The following is a 17,251-nucleotide window of genomic DNA, read 5'->3' as shown; positions in this document are numbered from 1 at the left end:
TACTGAGAAGTAGAGGTGTTGCTTGGTCAGTAGCTGTCAAGTGTCAAGTACTATTCTTGAGATGTGGGTAAGTAAGCTTTGTTGTCAGTATATTTAGCTTATGTGGTAGACATATTTTCTTTTCCAGACCATGTAGTATGGTGGATGTCTTGGATTGGGACGAGTAGTTGTTGACATGAATTCTTCTATTTTTTGGAAGCATGTATGGTGTGGGGATTGTACTTTCCAAGAGGCTTTTCCGGAGCTTTATTGTCTTAGTAGGTCAAAGGATTCCTTGGTGGTTGAAGTTACGGGTTGGTTTGTTGGGAGGTTTCACTGGAATGTGCAATTTCGTTGTCCACCACAAGATTGGGAACAAGAAGCCTTTGATCGGTTTATGGGGTTGGACTATTCTTTGACTGTGTGGGGGTTTGGTCCAGATAAGGTTTGTTGGAAGCCAGCAAGGAGTAGAGGTTTTGAGATTAGAGATTATTATTGTTCCTTCTACTCTCCTACTCTTGTATCCTTCCCTTGGAGAATGATATGGCAATCGAAGGTCCTCCAAGGGTAGGTTTCTCTGGTTGGTTTGCTTCCTTAGGTAAGATCTTAACAACAGACAGCCTTTGTAAAAGACGTGTGTTGATGCTTGATTGGTGCTATATGTGTAAGAGATGTGGGGAGTCTGTGGATCATCTTCTACTTTGCCTCATAGCTTGGGAGTTGTGGTCTTTGGTTTTTTGCTTGTTTGGTATTCACTAGGTTATGCCTCATACAGTTCTTGAGTTTGAGTCTTGGCAAGGAAAGTTTGCACGACATCGTAACATAGATGTTTGGAGATTAGTGCCTCATTGCTTGATCTGGTGCTAAAAGGAATGCTAAAAGCTTTGAGGGTTGTGAACGTTCTTTGCTAGAAATTAAGTTTTTTTTCTTGCACACTCTCTATGATTGGATTGTGGTCTTTTCTCATTATTCTTGTTCTTCTTTTCCTGTTTTTCTTGATTGTTGTATTTTTGGTTCCTGATTTGTGCCCCCATAGTAAATCTCCAATGTACTTGGTTTGGCACTTTTTTATTATTAATAATATTTTTACGTTACTTATTTAAAAAAAAAAAAAAGTTTTTGAGTATTTGTAATTAATAATATGCTTGTTTAGTGCTAGTAGTTGTTGACATGAATTCTTCTTGTATCTTTTTTTCTTTTTATATTTTTGTTTGTTGGTCTGTTATCACTCTTTGTTGTAAGGGTTTACTGTGAGGTTGCAAGAACCTCGTAGCTCAACCGTTACCTCGTAGTGTTTCCAATGGAGACATCTAAGGCTCAAATCACTCCTCCCCCAATTGTTGTAACTAATCATTAATAAAACGGTTTACTGGAAGCAGTGTCCCATAGTTTCTTTAGGACACATACTTCAAGACTGCTTAATGCCTATATGGCTGGCTGTATGAGAATTAGCTTGGCCTATATACATTTCAGTCTTCTTCTGTTTGATTGTTGTATTATGAAGACCTTTACAACATACACCATTATCAAATTTATGCTTGAATAGAGTTTGTTACATTGCCTTTGTTGTAGGAAACTAAGGAGCAGCATAGAAATACAAAACTAATGAACGCCCTTTTACAATTGCATCGAGAAGTAAGGTAATTGGGAATTTCCTTCTGTTTGCAATTGGTAGCTTTGGTGATGTTGTCTGTTTATAATAGAGATAACTTTTGTCATTGCAGTCCAAAGCTAGCTGCTTGTGCGGCAGACTTATCATCTCCTTATCCTGTTTCGGCACTTGGTTTTGGAGCTGTGTGCCATCTTATTGTGTCAGCACTTGCATGTTGGCCGGTATATGGTTGGACTCCTGGCCTTTTCCATTCACTGCTAGCTAGTGTTCATGCTGCCTCATTGCTGACATTGGGTCCAAAAGAAACCTGCAGTTTGCTGTGTCTTTTGGTATGCAAGTTTTCCATTCTCAAGGACTTTCATTGAGGTTATGATTGTCAGTACTGCAAAACTTGGAATGATTTTTCTCCAGTAATGTTTGTTTACATTGTTGTCTTGTTGACTAAATGAATTTGAATGTTTGGTGTTTTCTATTCTGAATCTGGTCATTAGCTGCTATGTTTCATATGTTTTTTCCTGTTTCATTGATAAAATTATGTTAATGTACATCCATGAACTGCAATGGTTGACTAGTTTCTTTCTTAAATCTCTTTTGTATTGCTAGAATGATTTATTTCCCGAAGAAGGCATCTGGCTTTGGAAGAATGGAATGCCCTTGTTGAGTGCCTTTAGAACATTAGCGATTGGGACGTTATTGGGACCTCAGAAGGAGAGACAGGTCAACTGGTATCTGGAGTCTGCACACCTTGAAAAACTGCTTAGCCAATTAACACCTCAGCTTGAGAAACTTGCCCAGATTATCCAACATTATGCCATATCTGTATGTCATTCCCTTGGATTAGTTCTCACTTTCTTCTTTGTCATTGTTAATAAGGGAAGATTGGGATGGGGCTACTTGTGTGTCTCTGATCTTATTTTTAAACAGGCATTGGTGGTCATTCAAGACATGCTGCGAGTTCTAATAATTCGTATCGCTTGCCAAAATGCTGACAATGCTTCTTTACTTCTGCAACCCATATTATCATGGATTCGTGATTGTGTTTCTGAGCCATCTTCTCTATCAGACACAGATGCTTACAAGGTGAACATTTCTGTCACTATTACAGTCTACAGTTTATCTATGCTGAAACACTTGGATGTAATTCTTTTTTCTCTTATTCAGGTTTACAGATTACTTGATTTTCTTGCTAGCTTATTGGAGCATCCCTGTGGCAAGGTTTTCTATTTTTCACTCATTATATTTTTTTTACTATCTATGCATTTTTTTTTCAACAAACCTGCATTGGATTTCACTCACAATAACATTCTTTTTCAGGCACTATTGTTAAAGGAAGGTTCTGTTCTGATGCTCACGCAAGTGTTGGATAGGTGTTTTGATTCCTTTGATGTGGATTCAAAACAGATTCTAGATAGTAAATATTCAGCTAAATATGGGTTTACTTTGCTTAGTTGGTGTGTCCCTGTATTCAAGTCCTTCTCGCTACTATGTAGTGCAAGAACACCACGACAATATCCTGGCAAACTCAATTTGTGAGTAGATAACATGTTCCTATATATTATTTATATCCATCGTTTCCTATATGTGGGGAACCTAACCTTGTAAATTTCAAATTTCTTTGATGGTTTACCAGGCATAATTGTGGAAATTTGAGTACTGAAGACTGTTCACTGATTTTATGTTATCTCCTTAAGTTTTGTCTGGTAGGTACTTGCTTCTTTGATATAAATGAAGTTCATTTATGTCTAACTATGTGGTTAATTCCTTTAGAAGTTTTAGTGTTGGTACTCATCACCCCAAAAAAAAAAAAAAAAAAAAAAAGTTAGCGTTGGTACTTATCAATTTTTTCTACTTTGAGAAGATGAATGAATGGCCTTTTGATGAATTGTGTTAAAGATCAAAATCAGTCACCGGGTGTTTGTTTCCTATCATACATTAGGTCAATTTAAAATTAATTGTTTAGGTTCTATCCAAAAAAAAAAAAAAAAATTGTTTAGGATTTGAATCAACTTCACGCTTTTATATAAATGAGAATAACTTTTTATGCATAGTGAGCAAAAGAGAACTACCTGCTGAATACTTGTTAATGCTCTAAGAGAAAGATGCACTTTTTAGAAGTCATTTGAGAAAAGAACTGAAAATGGGAAAGAAAATTGAAAAAAAAAAGAGATGATGAGAAAAGAAGAAATGAAAGATAAATATTCAAATGGAAAAATGAGGAATCGGAAGATGAGTAAACAAAAGATAATGGGATGAATATAAAAAGGAGAATGAAATAATAAATAAAAAGATGAAAGAAAGAAGAAAAAGAGAGAATAAAGGTGAAGATGGGAAGAGATAGAATAAAAGAAAAATGATGAGAAGATAAGAAAATAAGAAAATGGAAAAGATAAAGATGATGATTAAGAGAAATGATGCCATGTTGTGCTTATGGTTTTGTCTTAATGTGTTTTGTACTTAACTTGATGTGAATTGTTGTGATTGGTTGTCCTTTATAAGGTGATAAATATCATTTCCTTAAAGGATATCCAACATCAACTAAATAATATTTTTCTAGTGAAAGAAAAAGAAAAAAAAAACATATAAGATGTACATAAATAATGTCCTTCATACATATTTAATTTATAAAATTTTTATATACTTGGTAGTGGTTTTGGAAAGTTGACAAATTCTTGATGGATAGCATCTAAGAAAATACTTGTATCATGTGCTGTACCTTCCCATCCAACCATAACAAATGTGAAAAGTAAATCAAAATCGTATGCTGACATCATATTAAACGATGGCACAACCTTTTTATTATAATATGGAGCTTTCTTGTCCTCTCCAACAACAACTTGAATATGTGTACCATCAATGGCATCAATACAGTCCTAAAATATAATATGAATCTGGTTACTTAGTAAATAATCCTAACAAATATTAGAAACAAATTAGAATATATGAAATGAATACCAAAAAGTGTGGCATGTACAATGGATTCTTTTGTATATGTCTTGGAACTACACTAAATGTAGGACATTATGTTAAGGTGTTTCAGAATTCTATGAAAATGTTTATGTATAGTCTCACCAGAATGTTGGAATCTTTCTTGAACCAACCTGTTACATGCTCCTTGTCTAAGTATCATCAAACATATACCTACTGACTCTTTAAGCCTAATATGCCTTGTGTGCCAAATTCCATATGTATATTGTAAAACATTACAAAATTGAAGGAAAACATGCGGCTTCATTCTAAACATTTCGTGACATTTTGTTTCATTACCTATAAAACAATCCATCAACCACATATAGCCAGTTTGTTCAGAATCTATACAAGGTTGTTTATCAATATAGTTCATATAATATGTCACTGCTGCATGACATCCAGTAACAACAAGATCATATAATTCATCATCAACATCATGGTCATCATTTTCCTCATTAGAAGAATAATCATCATCACTATTATCAATATAATCATTGTAATCCATATGGATGACACCTAAAATATGATAACAAACAATTAGATAAATCACAATAAAGACAAAGTTTAACCATTTAAAAAATAATAACCATTAAAGAAATTGATGAAACATCCCAACAAGTTAAGACACCCTAATAGCCACATTATTCAAAGGATAAAACAATAAACCATGAAAAACCTCACTAAGGACACATTTTAAAGCAAATGTCTTCCTATAAACTTTTCGCTTGCTAATTAAGTGCTAAAGTAGAGTCCCCCTAACAATCTTGCCTCCTCTTACAAAAGCTGAAGTTATAAATGTGGTTCTTCCATTATGATAACCATCTCTCTCTTCTCTCGTTTCTGAAAAATACGTGTTACCATGAGGTAGAGTTTGAAACCCTTCTCAATGCTATCTAAGGTGCACATGTTCCATGAAATTACGAATGGTACTACTTGGCTCCACTGAACAAGCTAAGTTCCTTAACTCCACAACATCACAGATATGACTAAGCTGTTGTGTCAATTGTATTGTTGTTCTCCCTTTCTTCCCTTTGCTTTGTGTGGATGATGGTAAAGCTCGTTTCTTTCCTTTGTTTTGTGTTGGGTTAGGTGGTTGTGTGAGGTTAGGAGTCTCATCTTCATGAACATCATCATCATTGTTTGGAGAAGATAAGTCAACAGAAGTGTCACCTAATCCCTCCTCAGGTGTCTTAAGATTAGGGCTGTCCACGAGTCGGTTCGGGTCGAGTTTGTGCCCAACTTGGAACCGACCCACTGGAATCGGGTGAGAAAAAAATGCACCCGTCACCGACCCACCGGTGTAATTAGGTCGGGCGGTTCAGACCATCAATGGGTGGCGGGCGGGTCGGTCGGAGTCCTAGATTTGAGAAGATGGCAAGAAAATGGTGAAAAAAACACAGATCTAGTGAAGAAACCAAAACTTTGGCGATAGTTTTCCAGATTTTGGCAATATTTCCCTTAAATTTGGTGAGATTTCGCTAGATCTAGCAAAAATCTAATTGAATTTGATGAGATTCTGTCAGATCTAGTCAAAATCTCACCAGATCTAAGGGAAATTTTGCCGAAATCTGGGTCTCTTCGCCAGATTCTGGAAAACTATCGCCGGAATTTGGAAATTTTGGCCAGAATCTGGAAATCTTTCGGTCGGTTCGAGTTTTTCGGGTTTTAGGGGGGGGGAAACTAAAACTGACCTGCCATAATCAGTTTCTGGTGGTGAAGACCCATCGGCGACCTGCCAGAGTGGTCAGGTCGGTCGGATTCGGGTCGGATCCGGTCGGTTCTTTAGGTGGGTCGGGTTACCAGATTAATCTGGACATCCCTACTTAATATCATCAGGTAACACACTTGAAGTGGGGGCCCATGCTAAATCTCCTGTGGCTGTAACGTCCTTAAACATAATGTCTAATAAGTCAACATTCTCCAAACCTTTCTTTCGAAATTTTGTAGCTTCGGGTAACTCCTACCATTTTGAATATTTTCATTAATAACTCAAATTAGCATGGTTTATCTACTAATACAACATGCATACAATGGGTTATATAAAACATACCATTAGCTTCCTCTCCCACCACTAATTAGTTGCAGCATATTATTTCTTTGGTTGCATCCCATCCCAATCTAGTTTCACTTTCCTTCAACTTATTCCAAAGTACCCAATCTATCTTCAATCCATCCCACTTATGCTTATACTTCGCCCTAGGATATTCCTTTCCAGTTTTCTTTTCAAAAGCTGCTATAATATTTGTCCAAGCCTTTTTACTAAAGTGGGTATTAGGTCGATCACCCTTAAATACCTCATCCACACAAGCTTCACAAAAGATAGTCATTACTCTTGATGACCATTGAACTCTAACATTTGAGCTATTTTGGGATTGTTTAGTATTGAGATTTCAAGTCTCCTTGTTCTTAACCATCTAAACAAAATATAGATTTGTTAATAATAATGTTCAACCAAATACTGTAATTGACTATCAATTTATAAGAAGAGTTCACACCATAATTGACCAATTAATTATTTCGAAAGATATACAAGGAGGAAAGAGATAAAATGGGTGTCCATGGCGTCTAAATTACCTCCAAAGAATTTGAATAAGTTGGTGGATCCATAAGATATCCAAGATACATAACTATATTCTTCCAAAGGATAGAAAACATGTTTACCGTTGCTAATAATAATAAAAACCTCTTCTTTTCAAGTATAGACATTCATTCTAATGTCTCAAAAATAAACACATCACATATCATAGAACAAAGACTTAAAGTTGTATTGATTGCATAAGTATGAAGACTTTCATTCACACATGTTAAGGGACTCATATTATTCTTCCTCTCATCTTTACTTTTATTTATTTTTTCCAAGTAAATTGTTATTTAATAAATTGTATCCTTTTAATTTAAGGTGTAATTTACATGCTGTTAATTGCCAATTGGAAAATATAGTGCCGGTTTGGATAGCACTTTGTTTCACTTAAAGTGGCGTTGCGTTTTCAGTTTTTTTTTTTTTTTTTACTGTTCATGCACTGTTCACGCATTAAAAATATTAAAAATGGGTCCCACGATACTATTCATACATTTAAAAATTATTTTGCTATAGTGTTTTGACCAACAATCAGTTTTCAGTAACAATAAGCTGTATCCAAACGGACCCATAATAGAGAAGAAGTAGCATTCAAATTAGGGCCAAAATTGGTTGTTTAAATGTGATAATTCAACATCAAAATAAATGGTACCAAGAATTCCTGTTTCCATTACACATTAAACACGTGTCAAAAGCAAAGCAACAATGAATAATCACATGACTTAAAATGCATAGAAACTAGTTGGAGTGCCCAAGTGTAGCAGCAAAGGTCTGATTAACTAAGCGACTCTTGAACTGAGACCTACTCTTATAAATGAGAAAGCTCTCATACAAAGGAAAACAAACTTAGGTCAATTCATGAAACAATATTCCTTGCTCAGTTTACTTATCGAATATATTCCTTTCAAATTGTAAAATCAATTTGAAAGGCTAATGCCCAAATCAGACAAAACAAATTTGGTAATTCCATTAGTACAGTCAAAAATCTTTTATTCATAGGCTCTAGTGTACCCTTTTAGAAAATATGATTAAATCCACTTTCAAAGAGTTGCATTAATTCCTAGAAAAGAACTTGGTACACTTCTGAAGCTACAAAAACTCCGTTGTTATAGAGGCCAAATTCTAAGTAATACAACAAAGCCTAATTAGTTGAAGGATTTCATAGAGCACTAAGCTTGGGTTCAACTCATTCAGTTTTTCAATCCAACAATCAATTAAAATACACATTTGTTTAAGATAAGCTCCTCAATGTATATATAACTAAATATGTAAAAATTCTAAGGCTCTTACAAACAATACTCTATTATAGATAATACAATTTCACACATAATAAACTAGCAATACATTTTAGTTCAAGATTAGTAAAAGAACTAGTAGCATAATTAGTTTAGCTTAAGTATAGGTTCAGTTTAAAAGGCAGCATTATAATAGAAAAGCAAACAACATCAAGCATCTTCAAATGTTTTGAGTAATACACTCTTTAACTGCAAAAACAATTTTAACTGCAAAGCAAAAGCACATATTATAATATAAAGCACCTCAGATTAACATTATAATAGAAAAGCAAACAACATCAAGCATTTTCAAATGTTTTGAGTAATACACTCTTAACTACAAAAGCACGTCAAAGCAATAACTTGAAATTTTCTGAAATTTTTGATCAACCCCATCTATCTCAATTTTTTTAAAAAACTTCAAAACTAGTAAAGAAACAGTAGTAGCAACAACAACTTGAAATTTTCTTCAAACCCATATACTATTCAACAAGAAAAAACTAATCCCATCGAATCCAAATGGTTTTGAACAACCCCATCTATCTGAAATTGTTTTAAAAACTTCACAACCAGTAACGAAACAACAACAATAGCAACAACAAATCCCTTAGTCAAGGTAAGTTCTAATATTTTGAGTTTAATCAGTCATTTAAACAAACAAGCAAAAGCCCAAATCAATATAATAATTTCAGAGATGGGTCATGGAGAATGTTTACCTGGGAATTGTGATGAAGACCAACGATGATAATCAAAGAGAGCAATTGAGCAATAACAAAGAAGAAAGAAGCAAATATTGTGAAATTGATGAGGAGAGAACCCAGGATTGATGATATATATATATATATATATATATATATGGGGAAGGGATAGCCAAAACAATTAGTGGCAACCCAATCTTCCATATTGCACAATGCTGAAAAAGCTCTGGAAAATTGCATTTTCAAAATTGCGAAAATCTGCGGAATTGAAAACGCAATCTTGCAGATATCGCCCAACCAAACATATGCCCGAAATTGCAATTCGCCAAATTGCCGTTTTGAGTAATCTAAATACCTAAACAAATGGGCTCTATGAAGGAAATAATTATTTTATAATAAGAATATATATGATTTTAAACAGTTAATATTAAGTTTGGTGACTTTGTAAGAAATGAAAGAAAATTAGTCTCAAAAGGTTTTGTAATATTATTTTGATAAGAAAAAGGAGAATAATTATTTTCCTATGAAAATTGTATAAATTATTATTATGAATAATATAAAATACTATGCAAGGAAAGATGTTCTCCTATCTGAATATCCATAAAATAAAATACTTTGATTTACATGCATCTTTATTAAATTCTCGTGTAACTTATCCTTATTGAGCTGCGTAGCTCACCCCTTCCACTTTTTCAATCAATAGGTTTTATTCTAGAGTATAGGGAGCCTTAGTTAAGTATTTGGGAGAAGCTAGTTTTAGTTTTAAAAGTATAGGCCCTATTTTGGCAGTTTGATGTTTAGCTCTGTAGTATTGTGTATTTTAGGATATTCTGATGGGAGTTGTATATTTTAGTGTAATTTAGAGATGTATTATGTGAAAGTATGGAATTTGAATAATTGGTGGATTTTATTATTCCTTGTGTTAGGCTCTAAGACTTTAGGAACTAAATGTATTAGAACTTCATTTTGTATATGTTGGCAAACCATGATCAAAACATTTAGTTTGGGTTTAGACTTGCTCAAAGTTTCTTTTAATGTAAGTTTGAAATCGAGTAATTACAAGAAATTACTGTTCAAATTCTGCAAGGCTCGATCAATTGAAAAATAGACTCGATCGATCGAGAATCGCAGATTAGAAATTTTCTGCAGTATTTTCAAACGCAGCCTAAGCCCATATGACGTGTAGGGTTAAGTGTGTCACTCCTAGTATAAAAAGGAAAAACCCTAGCTACGTTTTAGAAGTCTTCGTTGAGTTATGTGTTGAGTCTTTTGTGAGATCTGAGAAGTTTGTACCTTCAAACACACACATAGAGCTATCAAGATCAAGACATCAAGAACTTGATGGTTGTTTTAGTTGCTGCATAAAGAACATTCAAGGAGATCCAAAACCTTTGAGACGAGTCTCAAAGTCACAAGTAGGAGAACTTGTGATTGCTGTAGATCCAAGAAAGAAGTAGTTCGTGGACTCAGAACTTGCACATGGTTGTGTCAGTAAGTTCTACGTGTAGTAGCAATAGGATGTTAGTGGTCTAAATCTTATTGTAAACTTCAATTCTTTCTATAGTGCAGTTATTTTTACCTTGAGGATAGCTATGTTAAATCCTCCTCAGGTTCTTTACTGGTTTGGTTTTCTTGGGTTATCAGATTTTTGTGTTCTTTACTTTCCGCATTATATTTGTTTTGATCACAATAGTTTAAACATATTGTGTAAAGAGGTCTAAAACCTAACACCTTGAGTACAGTGTAGATACTTTGAATATCAAGTGAGAAAAATTATATCAAGAAATTAAAGAAATAAGAATGAAAATGAAGAGGAAAGCTTTTGTTAAAAAGATTAGTTGGTTCTTGTTAATATTACGTTTAAGCTTGATATTAACATGCCGGTCATGGTTACAAATTTGGGTATTAGTTTTGGGTCGTGACACCCCCCCCCCTCCTTGGCTTTACCATTGACACTAAGGGTGTGCGGTGGTGTTCTTCCAATAAATTGAAACCTCTTGCATAAGTAATAAAAATATAGGTAGATAATAATTTATATTTCCTTTTTTTTTTTTTTCTTACTTCTGGTCACTGAGACTTCTTTCTCTCTGGGTTGTTTATCATGTTTAATTATTTCGTTGGAGAATATCTTTTGTGTTGTTTTAACAAATGTAGATTGGATTGGTTGCCCTCACGATCATAGTTCTTAGAACCGGACCGGATCGGGTGGTCGGACTGTGAAAACCGTGAACCGTGATGAAAATCAGTTTTTTAAGCATAAAGAACCGGACATATGTGGCAATTCCGTGAACCCCCTAAAACCGGGGTTGGACCGTACGAACCGGTCAAGAACCGTGCGGTCCAACCCCTTAGCAATTAAAAAAAAAAAAAAAAAACTTAACACAATTTTATTATACTTAATTAAATTATCCATCTCTTACAAGGAATAAAAAATTATAATTAAAATCCTTCAAAGATATTCAACTTTACTTCAAAAATTAATCATAAATTTTAATGTTTTCATGGTTATTATTTTATTTTATTAACTTTCTTATTTAATTATTAAATATATGCTTGAAAATCATTAAATTTTCCTCACATATATAGATATATTAGTCAATTTTTTTAGTTTTATAAATTTAATATCTATATTTAGGCTTTAATTAATTATTAATTTAATTATGACATTATCACGGTTCGACCTCGTTTAATCTCAAAAATCTTGAATCTCTCCCTTTTACGGTTCAATGAACGGTCCGAGTCTGAAAACCTTGCTCACAATTGACATTCTTGCTATCTCATAGAACCGTGGTATTAGCAACGCATATGAATGAAACCCATCCAAATTACATGATCCAAGAAGCCCATGATCCAAGAGATTCTTAGTGACTTACGTACAATATGAATAATATTCACCGACCAATGAAACATTCCTTATCTAAGGAATTCTATACACGTTCGTTCTGCGATTAAGATGTTAAAACAGACACCCCCCCCCCCCCCCCCCCCCAAATGAAAAGAAAAGAGGAAACTAAATAGTACTACCATGTAGTTTGAGCATTTTTTTACTTTCCTATAGCTTGAACTAATTGTAAAAATTTCCGCCTAAATTGACAGAAAATGATAAAAGTATCCATTGTTGGTGGGGTTTTTTGGAGTTATACGTAATGGAGTTGGTGGCCCGATGTTGTTAGGGGAAATAGAGAAAATAGATGGAAGAGAAATGAATATTTTTGTTGTTTTTATCTTCTAGGTCATTAACCATAGTATAAACAATGACACCTCATTGAGTTAGGTTAAACATGGCGAAATAGATTTTTTTTTTTTAGTGAAAAGATAGAAAATGATGAAATAGATTATTAAAAGGTCAAGAGTCTTGTATCTCAACTAGTACCTCCTGGTATTTTTCAAATCAACATTCAGAATTCAAAACTCCTAACTCCATTGATGTTACGAGTGAAATATTAAAAATAGATTATTAAAACAAATTGAAAATTCCCAAACATGGAAATATTTTCATATTTTCCACACAAAAAAGAGAAGCTTAGGGCTTGTTTGGTTAAAAAAAATGGTCACTCATCACTCATCACTTAGTTTTCATCACTCATCACTCATCACTCATTACTAAAACTCTATTTTTTCAGTCACTCAAAATAAAACTTGTTTTTGTTTCATTTCTTGTTCTATGTAACTCAAAATTTTGCAATAATGGTGGGACCCATTTACTGTACTGGGTCAGATAGGTAGTTGCCTACCCGCGTAAGTTCTCTTGCCTCTTCTTTTTCTTTTTTCCTCTCTTCACTTCTCTGCCTTTACTCTCCCCTAAGACCTAAAAATTTCGCCCCTCTCCTCTTTTTCACTCACTGAATCCACCACTTCTCTCTCCCACATTCCTCAAATAAGAAGGAACAAACAAATGAGAAAGAAGCTTGATTTTTCCTTAAGTTCTCCTCACCACAGCAATCAAACCCATAGACTACAAATAGCAAACAAACCCGCAACAACCCACAAGAACTGAAGATCTATTTTCAGTCTTTCTCTCTCCTTAGACCGGTGGCCTTGCGCTCTCTCATTTAAGGGTTTGGTAAATTTCTTACTTCTAGGTTTTGTTTGTGTTGGGGGAAATTTTTTGTAGACTTATGCGTTTGTGTTTGTGTTTAATTTGTGGGTTTATGTTTATGGGTCTGTGTTTCTGTGTTTGATCGGTACCGATGTGTTTTTGGGTAGATTTATGATGAACATGGTTGTGGGTTTGTGTTTAATTTGTGGGTTTATGTTTATGGGTCTGTGCTTTTGTGTTTGATTGGTACCGATGTGTTTCTGGGTAGATTTGTGATGAACATGGTTGTGGGTTTATGTTTCTGGGTAGATTTATGATGAACATGGTTATGGGTCTGTGATCTGTGTTTGATCGGTACCCATGTGTTTATGGGTTTGTGTTTTTGGGTTTGAGACATCGGTACCCATGTAAATTTTGTATACTAAATGTGCAATTGGCTTTAGATTTGAGTTAAGTGTGTGTTATGTTCAGGTTCCCGAAAAAAGAAAGAAGCCCTAGTTCAGAGAAAGAGATGTGAAGAAAGAAAGAAGAAGAAAGAAGAAGAAGAAGAGAGAGAAAAAAAAAAGCCGTTGGTGGAGTGGGTTTGACTTGATAGAGACAACTCAGGAGAATGGGTCCCACCAAATTGGTTTTTTTACAACTTTGCCCCTGTAACTCATATTCCATATTTTGAAAACACCACAAACCTGTTTTTAGTTTCCATCACTCAAAACTCAAAATTTGAGTTTTGGGTGATGGAAACAAGATTAGAAAATCAAGCCAAACACTCACTCAGATGTGGGTTCCACGAAATTTGGATGATGGATGATGGAAAGTGAGTGATATCACTTAGTTTCCATGTAATCCAAACAAGCTCTTATATTCCTTTAAATTTCATTTTTCTTTTTTTAGTGAAATTTTCACTTTGATTTTCAATGAGTCATTTATAATTAAATCAAACATAGGGGAATATATTAGAGACATAAAGAAGGCAGGGGCTTAAGACCAAAATTGTTATTTAAAAAAAAAAAAAATCTATCCAATAAGTATTCAAAATCTGTGTTATAGAATCCTCTCAATCTCAATTTTCTAGTGAAATATAGGGACTAGATAGTTTATTTTACAATTGAGATTTTATTTATATATATATACACACATATATATAATTGTGTACATGATCTCTTGTTATTATTATTATTTAAAATTTTAAAAACTAGATAATAAATACATTTTTAAATTTATCATATTTAATTTTACCTCAAAAATAGTTCCATTTTAAATGTAAAAAAAAAAAAAAAAAAAATCCTTGTCAGGTTGAGTAAGTTCTAGCAGAGGACATAAAAATTATGGTATTGGAGGGTGGTATGGAAGAACTAGGTGGGGTTCATTTCTAGCTAGCAATGTTAGTCTGAATAGTACTTTGTTTGTTTACTTTATTCTATTAATGTCTCCTATTGGAAGAAACTTAAAATGAGGCTATCGAGGTCTTTGCCTCCTATACAACCCTCATTCCCACCATTATGCTCGTGCCACGTAAAGGCAAACACCGACACGTTGTATTAGCCTACGGGGACTGTGAAATATACCCACCTGCCGTACGCTCTTAACGGCACCGCGAAATCCCAACTTGTCTATTAATGCAAAATCTAGCAAATCTCTCATGTGCATGGCCATGGCCATGGGGTGCATAAGCATTTCCAAGACCTCCAATACATGCACGCTCTTGTGCCCCTTTCCAACAAGTTTTACCCCTACACTCGTGCTCTTGTTGGACAAATTTAACCCTCCTACTCATGAACTAATATTGTTATTAAGGTATTCCCAAAATACAGTTTACGTTATACTTTACTCGTTAATGAGTGCAAAATAGTTAATATTGGAATTAATGTTTTCATATTAATTTATAAGATTATCTTATGTTCTTAAATTAAATAGCTCGCATTTATTGGTGTAGAGTGCCACGTTATTATACTTTAGAATCATATAATAATTATGTCATTATAAGGATAATAAAGAGTTATGTAATTGATTGTGATAAGTACTGGTGTATAAAATGAAACACACATATCGAGATAGATGATTTTTATTCCCACACTCATGTGCATGGGTTGCATAGACGTTCCTAGTACCCACATATAACTACTCTATTGGCAGTATTACATTCCTCTCCAACTGATCCTTCTCTCCCCTAGCTCCACAAAGGGAGAGAGAGACACACACACACACAGAAAGAGTGAAAGAAAAGGCTTTTTCTATGAAGTGTATTAGATCTGGGGCAATTGGGTCATGGAGAGAGGATGGAAAACAAACGTAGAGGTATCACCAAACTGTCCTCGGTGTGGTTCTTCCAACACAAAGTTTTGCTACTACAACAACTACAGCTTAACACAACCAAGGTACTTTTGCAAAGGCTGTAGAAGGTATTGGACTAAAGGTGGATCCCTCAGAAATGTACCTGTTGGTGGTGGCTGCCGAAAAAATAGAAGGGCTAGCAAGTCCTTAAGGCTATCCAATGATGGTGTTCAGTCAAGAAGTTTGGCTTATGAGGATCTAAAAAATGACCCGATGGGGCATTCATTCAAAGGGAATTCCATGGTTGAGTCCACTACTAGCTCATCAATGATGCCTGATGGTTCACATATCGACCTTGCACTTGTTTATGCCAACTTCTTGAATCAAAAGCCTGATTGCAAAAAAGACTTGGAGTTGCCAGAATTGCCTGCAGGTGATCATCATTTCAATTCAACTTCAGAGTTTTCAAGTGTGTCAAATACAAACTTGAACTCAAGTACTCAACTAGAAAATGGTTTTTTTGGATGTCACGCTAGTGTTTCTGAGCTGCCTTTGGAAAATTGTGTTAACACCCAGATGTATTTATCAAGTGAACAATCTATAAGGCATGACACAAGCAATTATGGGTTGCCACCATTGCCAGGTGAAGCAATAGCCTCCCAAGAAGTATTGTGGCCAAGTTCTCATCAAATGATGGTGAATCATGCATTTCAAGAAACGCAGCTGCTGGGACCAGAAGCGCTAGATCCAAATTCCTTGATTTCTAATTGGAGCCCATTCGATTTATCAAGGGATGATACTTTCTAGAGGACATGAGAGGAATGTGATTTTCTTCATCTATTTTCTTGTTTTTATTCACTATGATTATAATTATGTATAGATTAGGATGGGGAAATTACCATGAAATAATAATCGTAAAATGTTTTTATTCCCACCCCTACCCCCAAAAAAAGAAAAGAAAAGAAAATACAAATCCAGTTTTGCGATAGCAAATACACCATAATTCCATATTCAACTATGTTATTGAACTTTTTTTTTTTGTTGGAGAATCAACAATGTTATTGAACTTATGAAATACACTGGAATTTACATGAAATCTTGATATAACATGTTAGACACCATCTTAATTAATAAAATAAATTTAAACCTTTAGCTGATATGGGTCCAATTTTGTGCTAGAGAGCCTCACTTATTTGGAAATCCGCTAATTATGACTGTTTTCTCTCTCCTTCTCACACTGAAGTACATCAAGTGGGTGTTCATCTACTTGCTTCTCTAATTTTTGGAGGTGTTAATTAAGGTGTTTTCCATATTAGAGGAGGTATTAGTGATCTGGCATTTAATAGTTTCCAAAAAAGATATCTATAACCTTTAAAAGTATAAACAATCGGGAGGGTGTATATCATGTTCTTATCATTAGCTTCTTTTAAAGTTAGGTATAATTAAAAGTCAGTATTTGGTAAAATGGGGTTTTCTAAGATTGAAAATTAGTTCTTTTATGATCATAATTTTGTGTTATAGTTATTGTCACAATTCTAATGTGGTTAACTGTAAGTAGCTGTATATCACTTTTACATTTTCTATCACTCACACAATTAAACCACCTTTGATAATTTACCATACTGTGGACCTCGATCAAAAACTTAAATGAAATCTAAAAGGATTTTCCCTTAAAAGTTTTAGCCTTTCAATGCCATAGCTTTTTAAAATTATTTTCCAACTTATTGAGAAAAACATGCTGCTTAAGCCACATTTTTTCCTTGGGCCTCACAAGGTCCAAGTTTAAAAGCCGAAAACTAATAAAAAAAAAAAAAAAAGTTTAAAAGCCGAAAC

General features: G+C 34.2%; 3 protein-coding genes across 3 annotated transcripts; 2 read left to right on the top strand and 1 right to left on the bottom strand.

Annotated features, from left to right (window-relative positions):
* Positions 1-1,497: 1,497 nt before the first annotated feature.
* Positions 1,498-3,443, top strand: LOC136062567 (protein virilizer homolog). Its single transcript, XM_065761760.1, has 7 exons — positions 1,498-1,619; positions 1,704-1,920; positions 2,195-2,410; positions 2,516-2,671; positions 2,753-2,806; positions 2,906-3,120; positions 3,222-3,443. The coding sequence occupies exons 1-7, from the start codon at positions 1,585-1,587 to the stop codon at positions 3,412-3,414; spliced, it is 1,086 nt and encodes a 361-aa protein (XP_065617832.1). The 5' UTR covers positions 1,498-1,584; the 3' UTR covers positions 3,415-3,443.
* A 2,934-nt stretch (positions 3,444-6,377) lies between these two features.
* On the bottom strand, positions 6,378-6,885 carry LOC136062561 (L10-interacting MYB domain-containing protein-like). The gene is made up of 2 exons (XM_065761744.1): positions 6,712-6,885; positions 6,378-6,518 (listed from the first exon to the last, which is right to left on the bottom strand). The coding sequence occupies exons 1-2, from the start codon at positions 6,883-6,885 to the stop codon at positions 6,378-6,380; spliced, it is 315 nt and encodes a 104-aa protein (XP_065617816.1).
* An 8,381-nt stretch (positions 6,886-15,266) lies between these two features.
* Positions 15,267-16,479, top strand: LOC111994349 (dof zinc finger protein DOF3.5). The gene has a single exon (XM_024026221.2). It carries the CDS (start codon positions 15,413-15,415, stop codon positions 16,223-16,225), a length of 813 nt encoding a protein of 270 aa, XP_023881989.1. The 5' UTR covers positions 15,267-15,412; the 3' UTR covers positions 16,226-16,479.
* Positions 16,480-17,251: the final 772 nt, after the last annotated feature.

The sequence above is a fragment of the Quercus suber genome, unplaced genomic scaffold (genome assembly GCF_002906115.3).
Source record: "Quercus suber isolate HL8 unplaced genomic scaffold, Cork oak 2.0 scaffold_427, whole genome shotgun sequence".
Lineage (NCBI taxonomy): Eukaryota > Viridiplantae > Streptophyta > Magnoliopsida > Fagales > Fagaceae > Quercus > Quercus suber.
The sequence above is the reverse complement of the archived record's forward strand: the minus strand, read 5'-3'. Positions and strand labels throughout refer to the sequence as shown.